Source organism: Aulonocara stuartgranti, assembly GCF_965226115.1.
Source record: "Aulonocara stuartgranti genome assembly, chromosome: 15".
Lineage (NCBI taxonomy): Eukaryota > Metazoa > Chordata > Actinopteri > Cichliformes > Cichlidae > Aulonocara > Aulonocara stuartgranti.
The window spans coordinates 27182836-27190967 of record NC_138951.1 but is presented as its reverse complement, the minus strand read 5'-3'; the positions used below and the strand labels follow the sequence as shown (position 1 = coordinate 27190967).

The 8132-nt window shown below is 49.4% G+C and overlaps 1 protein-coding gene across 2 annotated transcripts; it reads left to right on the top strand.

The window, feature by feature from the left end:
* Positions 1–2467: 2467 nt before the first annotated feature.
* Positions 2468–7806, top strand: LOC309688783 (uncharacterized protein). 2 transcript variants are annotated; one of them, XM_082504734.1, is made up of 3 exons: positions 2468–6206; positions 6280–6485; positions 6565–7806. In XM_082504734.1, the coding sequence occupies exon 1, from the start codon at positions 2951–2953 to the stop codon at positions 4520–4522; it is 1572 nt and encodes a 523-aa protein (XP_082360860.1). In that variant the 5' UTR covers positions 2468–2950; the 3' UTR covers positions 4523–6206; positions 6280–6485; positions 6565–7806. The 2 variants fall into 2 exon arrangements, with proteins under 2 accessions (XP_082360860.1, XP_082360859.1); XM_082504733.1 differs by having other exon boundaries at positions 2468–6485; positions 6565–6814.
* Positions 7807–8132: the final 326 nt, after the last annotated feature.

The window sequence follows — 8132 nt, the reverse complement described above, 5'->3', positions numbered from 1 at the left end:
GGAGCATCATGATGCAGGCTCAGTCAACAGGGTAAGGAGATCCCAGACAGCTGAGAGGAAGTTACCTGGATGAGGATTTCTCCCACCGACAACATCCAGATGAACACTGGAGCTTTTTATAGGCATCCTACAGGCCAACGTAGCAGGCAAGATTAAAAAAGGCACTTTTATTCAAGTACGATCAACACATATCTAAATCATTTCTAATAATATAACAATTCGCTTTTAAAAATCTCTCTTGGTGCTTGGATCCGATTGCTGATTTGCATTTGCTCCATCTTGTTGACGTGGTGGAGTCGTCGCTGCCTTACCTGAGGTGGTCTTGTGATGTGCACGCCTATTTCTGTTGTTCAAAAGCCATTTGTTGTTCAAAAGGCATTCAAAGACAAACTGTCAAAGTGGCCTAAAATCCACTCAAAAGATGCAGAAAGTCCTGTCTCCTGTCTCCAAGCAACACCACATGTAAAGGGCTTAGAGATACTAAGTGACTGTGAGGAAAACCAAAAATGATTGCAAAAGGTTTCAGGTTAGCTCACAATGCGTTGGAATCGTGAAGTCACAGTTGCTCTCATGAAAAGCGAAGATTTTCCCTCTATCATTGTGAAGCAGAATTCACCAAGCGTTGGATTTTTCACCCACTAATAGGGAACGTGAGCTGGGATTAGACCGTCGTGAGACAGGTTAGTTTTACCCTACTGATGATGTGTTGTTGCAATAGTAATCCTGCTCAGTACGAGAGGAACCGTACTGAACCGTACTCCAAGCTCATGCTTGGAGAAAAGACACACAAGGGAGACCAAACCAAACAGATCTGTGACTCAAGTCTTTACTACACAAGCCACAGTACAAGGAGAAAAAAGTGAAATGACACAAGGTTAAAGGTGGCCTGCATGTTCTGCAAAGATGAAAGTCATCAGATGTCAAAGTGCCCAAGCTTCTCAGAAAAGTCACTAGACCACAAATGGACATTTGTGAAGGACAATAAACTGTGCTACAGGTACTTAAAGGTGGTCCACAATGCCAGAGACTGTCGTCATCACCACACTCATCCTGTTTGCACAATGAGAGTCACATGGCAAATGAAAGGCCTACAAACGTCGCTTCAACCACAAAAAATGACACCATGGCAGCCATAGCTCTGAATGTTACCAAGGTGGGTTAATCAGGTAGTACCGCCATGATCTTTTCCAAGATGGCGCCGAGTATGGCAGCCTTGTCGCGAGCTCCCCCAAGCAACAGCTTTTTTCTGTGTTTAATTTTACTTTTCCTTCATTTTTTCGCGAGTAGCACATGTCTCCTTGTGTACGACCGACAAACCTTACTGGACATAAAAGACGGTCTTTCTTATAACTTTCCGGAGTTCAAGTTTTGCAACACGGACGCTCCGTTTGCAGACCCCCCATTCATCTCACCTGAGACGCCTTTGTTCTCTGGCCCTGGAGGATGGAGATGCTGTAGCACAGGTCCTGCACACCACACTGAGCCATCTAGATGAGGGACGTGGGAACTATGTGAGAATGCTGTTTATAGACTACAGCTCAGCGTTCAACACCATAGTGCCCCACATCCTTACGGATAAGCTCCGGGATCTGGGATTCAGCACATCCTTGTGCAGGTGGATTCACAGCTTTTTGACTGCGAGACCACAGTCGGTGAGAATAGGGGATGTGTACTCTCATACCCTTTCACTGAACATAGGGGCCCCCCAGGGATGTGTGCTTAGCCCTCTTCTTTATTCCCTCTACACCGCGGACTGCACGGCCAGATACCCCACTAACTCCATTGTGAAGTTCGCTGACGACACAGTGGTGGTAGGACTCATCTCCGGGAATGACGAGAGGGCCTACCGAAGCGAGGTGGACGGATTAGCAAAGTGGTGTGTGGCAAACCACCTCTCCATGAATATCAGCAAAACAAAGGAGATGGTGATTGATTTTAGGAGACAGAGAGGCGAGAAAACTCACACCCCAATTCAGATCAATGGAAACCCTGTGGAGAAAGTCTCTAATTTTAAATACCTCGGTGTTTATATCAACGAGGACCTTAATTGGAACACACATACGGACTTCCTCATCAGCAAAGGCAGACAGCGCCTCTATCATCTGACGCGTTTAAAGAGGTTTAAGATCTCCAAGAACATCCAGAGGAGATTCTACACCGGGGTCATTGAGAGCATCCTGTGTAATAACATCACGGTGTGGTACGGGAACTGCACAGTACAGCAACAGAAAGCCCTGCAGAGGGTCGTGCGCACAGCTGAACGCACTATGGGAACATCTTTACCAACACTGCAGGACATCTACGCTGAAAGGTGCAGATCCCGGGCCATCAGGATCACTAACGACTCCAGCCATCCCGCTTACAAACTGTTCAGGCCACTGAGGTCAGAGAAACGCCTCTGTAGCCTGAAAACAAGAACTGAAAGGTTCAGGAGGAGTTTTTACTCACAAAGAGTGAGACTCCTCAATCAAAACACAAATCGGACAACATGATGGACAATTCCATACACAGTATATAATTTTCCTTTGAGTTTTATCCTTATTTTTATTTGTATTTTATCATATACATCTGTATTTATGTAAATACGTACACTATAGCTCTTAACTATTACAGCGTAATATTTTGCACGATATTATACATTTTTATACTTTTATATAGATATTTTTTATTATAAGTTTAGTAAGATGCACAGTCGGGGGGGAGTACTTTTTAGCCGGAAAAAACATTTCACTGTGTGTTGTACTAGTTATAACTACATGTGACAAATAAATAAAGAATTGAATTGAATTGAGGCCGCAAACGCCGACGCAGAGGGAGAAGATCTGGCGTTCTGGTTCGACTGAGACGGCGCACTAACAGACCACTGTTACCCAGTTTATTACTGGCTAATGTGCAGTCTCTGGAGAACAAGCTGTGCGAGCTTTGGGCACGGATCTCATTCCAGCGAGAGATGCGGGACTGCTGCATGATCTGCCTCACAGAAACCTGGCTATCGGACAAGGTACCGGACTCCGCAATACAACTACCGGGGTTCTCCGTGCATCGCGCGGACAGGTCACAGGATCTTACTGGGAAAAGCAGAGGCGGTGGTGTGTGTTTCATGATCAACAACAGCTGGTGTGATTATGCGAACGTGCACCCGGTCAAATCCTTCTGCTCACCGGACTCACTGGAGTACCTGATGATTAAGTGCCGGCCATTCTGGCTACCGAGGGAATTTACAGCAGTGATTATTACGGCTGTTTACATTCCCCCACAAGCCAACACTGACCGAGCACTCAGGGAACTGTACAGCGCGATCAGCAGTGAGGAAACCGCACACCCAGAGGCAGCGTTTATCACGACCGGGGACTTTAATAAGGGAAACCTGAAGAAAGTCTCACCCAAACTCCACCAACACATCCACTTTAACACTCGTGGAAATCGGCTACTTGACCACTGCTACGCCTCTTTCCGGGATGCGTATAAAGCCCTCCCCCGCGCCCCATTCGGCCAATCAGATCACCGCTCCATCCTGCTCCTGCCCGCCTACAGGCAGAAGCTGAAACAGGAAGCTCCAACCCTGAGGGCGGTGCACTGTTGGACGGACCAATCGGAGTCTGCGCTGCGGGACTGTTTTGATCACGCGGACTGGGAAATGTTTCACGTGGCTGCTAGGGACATTGATGAATACACAGACTCAGTCTGCGGATTTATCAGGAAATGCGTGGAAGATGTCGTCCCATCCAGAACAGTTAAATCCTTCCCAAACCAAAAACCCTGGATTAACGGAGATGTTCGCGCGGCACTGGCGGCACGGAGCACCGCCTTTGCCTCCGCGAACACATCGGACTACAAACACGCACATTACCAACTCCGGAAGACGATCAAAGCAGCCAAACGTGAGTACAGGGACAGGGTGGAGCAACAGTTTGACAACCCTCGGAGTATGTGGCAGGGACTAAACACGATCACAGACTTTAGAGGGAAACCCAGCACACCGCAGACCACGGCCTCTCTGTGTGAGGATCTAAACGTATTCTACGCTAGATTCGACACAGCGAACACCATGAGACCGGACAGTGTGCGCACCGCGGATGACGTCAGTGCGCACACTGTGTCTGAGGAGGATGTGCGGAACTGCTTCAAGAAGGTGAACGCACGCAAAGCTACTGGTCCGGACGGGATTCGCGGCCGCGTCCTCAAGTCATGCGCAGCTCAGCTGGCTGGAGTGTTCACACACATCTTCAACCTTTCCCTCTCTCTGTGTGTAGTCCCAGCCTGCTTCAAAATGGCCACCATCGTCCCTGTACCCAAATCCTCCACCATCTCCTCATTGAACGACTGGCGACCTGTAGCCCTGACCCCCATCGTGAGCAAATGCTTCGAGAAGCTGGTCAGGGACTTCATCCGCTCTGCACTACCCGACTCACTGGACCCTCTACAGTTTGCATATCGCCACAACAGGTCCACTGATGATGCCATAGCCCTGACACTACATACTGCCCTGTCACACCTGGAGAAGAGAGACACGTATGTGTGAATGCTGTTTGTAGATTACAGCTCAGCATTCAATACCATCGTTCCCTCGAAGCTGGACAGGAAACTGCAGGATCTAGGACTGAGCAGCTCCCTCTGCAGCTGGATCCTTAGCTTCCTGTCTGACAGACGCCAAGTGGTCAGACTGGGCAGCATCACCTCATCCCCCATCACACTGAACACTGGTGCTCCACAGGGGTGTGTACTGAGCCCTCTCCTATACTCACTCTACACCTACGACTGCACAGCCACTAACAACTCCAACATCATTGTGAAGTTTGCGGACGACACTACAGTGGTGGGTCTTATCACCAACGGTGATGAGACGGCCTACAGGGAGGAGGTCAGCGCCCTGACCCACTGGTGTCAAGACAACCATCTCACCCTCAACGTCGCAAAGACAAAGGAGTTGATAGTGGACTTCCGGAGGTGCAGAGAAGTACACACCCCCATCACCATCAACGGCGCTGCTGTGGAGAGAGTGAGCAGCTTCCGGTTCCTTGGTGTACATCTGGCTGAGGATCTTACGTGGTCAGTACACACAAACAAAACAGTGAAGAAGGCGCAGCAGCGCCTCTTCTTTCTCAGGAGACTGAAAAGATTCGGCATGAACCCCCGCATCCTCAGGACCTTCTATCACTGTGCCATTGAGAGCATCCTCACTGGATGCATCACCACCTGGTATGGCAACAGCACCGCCTACAACTGCAAAGCTCTCCAGCGAGTAGTGCGGTGCTCTGAACGGATAATTGGAGGTGAGCTTCCCTCCCTCCAAGACATCTACAGGAAGCGGTGCCTGAGGAAAGCGGGGAGGATCATCAAGGACTCCAGTCACCCCAGCCATAAACTGTTCAGACTACTTCCATCAGAAGGAGGTTCTGCAGCATCCGGTCCCGTACCAGCAGACTGAGAGACAGCTTCTTCCACCAGGCCATCAGACTGCTGAACACGTCATAGACACCTCACCTCCACTACTGGAACTTCAACATTATGCACTCCATACTGTACAGTAATGCCACTGTTTTGCACATGTCTCAACTCTGTATATTTTTATATATTTTATTTATTGTTTACTCTATTTAATTTGTAAAATATGTGTACACACACACACACACACACACACACACACACATATGTAGAAAAATATTTAGTATACACATCCAGGAATGCATATACTATTATATATTGTACATATATTTATTAGTTTCAGATGTAGCCATTCTTGTATTTTGCTTGTTTACATTATTGTATTTTGCACAACTCTGTTGCTTGTGAAGCTCGCACACAAGAATTTCACTCACATGTACTGTACCAATTTACCTGCACATGTGATGTGACAATAAAAGTGATTTGATTTGATTTGATTTGAAAAACATGTATTGTTAGAAAGTTCTTAAGGTAACTTCTACATGAGTTATTTTGTTGGGGAAAATTATTCATTGTGGTTCTTATGTAAACCAATTATTCATAATTTTGGTGGGAGTGTAAATAACCCTAAATGCTTTTATTGTCATGGTCTACGGTGGGTGGCTGGAGTTTCCATTAGGCTCCTGAACTGACCTGGGATCCGCCCCTGGGCAGGGCCAACTCCAGCTCCTGCACACCTGGAGCCTATTGCAGGCTATCAAGCCAGAGGGATTTAAACCACACATCGATGTTCACTCACTGCCAGTTCGTCATCAACCCATGTTGGTAACAGGTCTTGTGTTTCAAATTCTCGCTGTGATTCATCTTACTAACAAAGACTCTTTTGTGCTACAGTTGCTGTACCCACCCTGGCTCACTCCACCTCCGGACTCGGAATACCTAGTGATCATTTTGGAAATCCCTCTGTGCCTCACCTGCCTGCCCTCCTGCCATCACACTCCATCTGGAGCCCCGGATCTCAGGTCAGCCTTTCCACGCCACTCAGCCTCCCCTGGATCTTCATCATCCCCCTCTCAAACACTCCAGGTCCCTAACTGCAAGTAAGAATTGCTGCTCTTATACTGGCCACTTCTGAGCTGCCTGCACTACCTGCCTAACTCCTATATCCTCTCCCCTCAGTGTGACTGTTCCCCACTCAGCTCCGTTCCACTTCTCAGGCCTCGTTCCCTCGCCCTAGCCACGTTCCCCTGGGCACGCCACACCAAGGCTCCACGTCTCGTCATTTTCTGTCTTTGCCACGTTTCCCTTTTTTTGTTCCCCTTGCACTTAACCGTAATAAACTATTAAATCATCTACTGTCTCCGCTCTGGGTTTCTGCACCTGAGTCCTATTCAGTACCGGCCATCCGTCGTCGTGACAGTACGAACTGGCCAACAAATGGACTCAGCAGACCCAGTACGTGCAGCAGTCTCCAAGCAGGGAGCCATTTTAGGGGCTCATGAGCAAGCGTTGCAGGTTCTCGACACCCGGTGTCAAGCCATAGGCGAGACCCAGGCTAGGATCTTAGCTTCCCTGCAGGAGATTCAGTCGGCTCTTTCCCCTCCTCCAGGCCCATCCTCCGCGTCCCCTGCGCCCGTGGCAGAACCTCCCCAGTCTTCCCCAGCTCCGACCCCTTCGGGCTCCGTGTTTCGCGATGCTGCATTCCCAGAACCCGAGCCGTACTCTGGGGAGCGGGGCCGCTGTACGGCCTTTCTACTGAAATGTTCTCTCGCGTTCACGCATTCACCCCGTTCATTTACTAGCGAATCAGCTCGGGTAGCATATCTGGTGGCTAAGCTACAGGGCAAGGCGCTGTTATGGGCCGAGGCGTACCTGTCGGCTCACCCGCTCCCAACCTGCTCGTTTGATGATTTTCTGTGCGAGTTTAAAAAGACCTTTACTCACCCAGTATCGGAGGGTAGTTCTGATGAAAGGTTGCTCGGGTTGCAACAGGGGAGCCGGAGTGTCGCGGAGTTCATTATCGACTTCCGTACCGCAGCCGCCGAGGCCAATTGGCCCGATCATGCCCTTCGGGGAGTGTTCCGTCGCGCCTTAAACGACGAGCTCAAAGACCAGCTCGCTTCCCGCGATGAGCCCGAATCCTTTGAAGACTTGGTCTCCCTTTCCCTTCGGATAGATAATCGCCTGAGGGAAAGGGAGGCAGAAAAGAACCAGAAACATCGTAAACCTGCGCCTCGTACGTTTTCACTTCCTCCACCGTCACGTCCGGTGTCAACATCCGCTCCCGTTTCCGTGGAAACGGACGCCGCTCCGGAGCCTATGCTAATCGGCCGCTCTCGTCTCACACCAGAGGAGCGAGAACGACGGCTTCGGTCGGGCGCGTGTTTTTACTGTGGCTCAGTGGAGCATAGGTTAGCGCAGTGTTCGGTTTGGCCAAAAGGCTCCGCCCGCCGGTAATTTCGGGGATACAGGTGGGCGGATCCTCTTTCAGTTCCAAACCCCGGTTAATTCTACCAGTCACCCTGTGTCTAAATAAGGTTTCTCACCCCCTCCATGCTCTCGTTGATTCCGGAGCAGAGCAAAATTTAATAGATTTAGCTCTCGCTAGACGCCTTCATTTGCCACTCAAGACTCTCGATCCTCCCATCCCTGTTACCGCATTAAACGATCAAATATTCTCTCAGATAACCCATCAGGCTGGCCCCGTAACCCTCGTCACCTCTGGAAACCACCATGAAGCCATTACC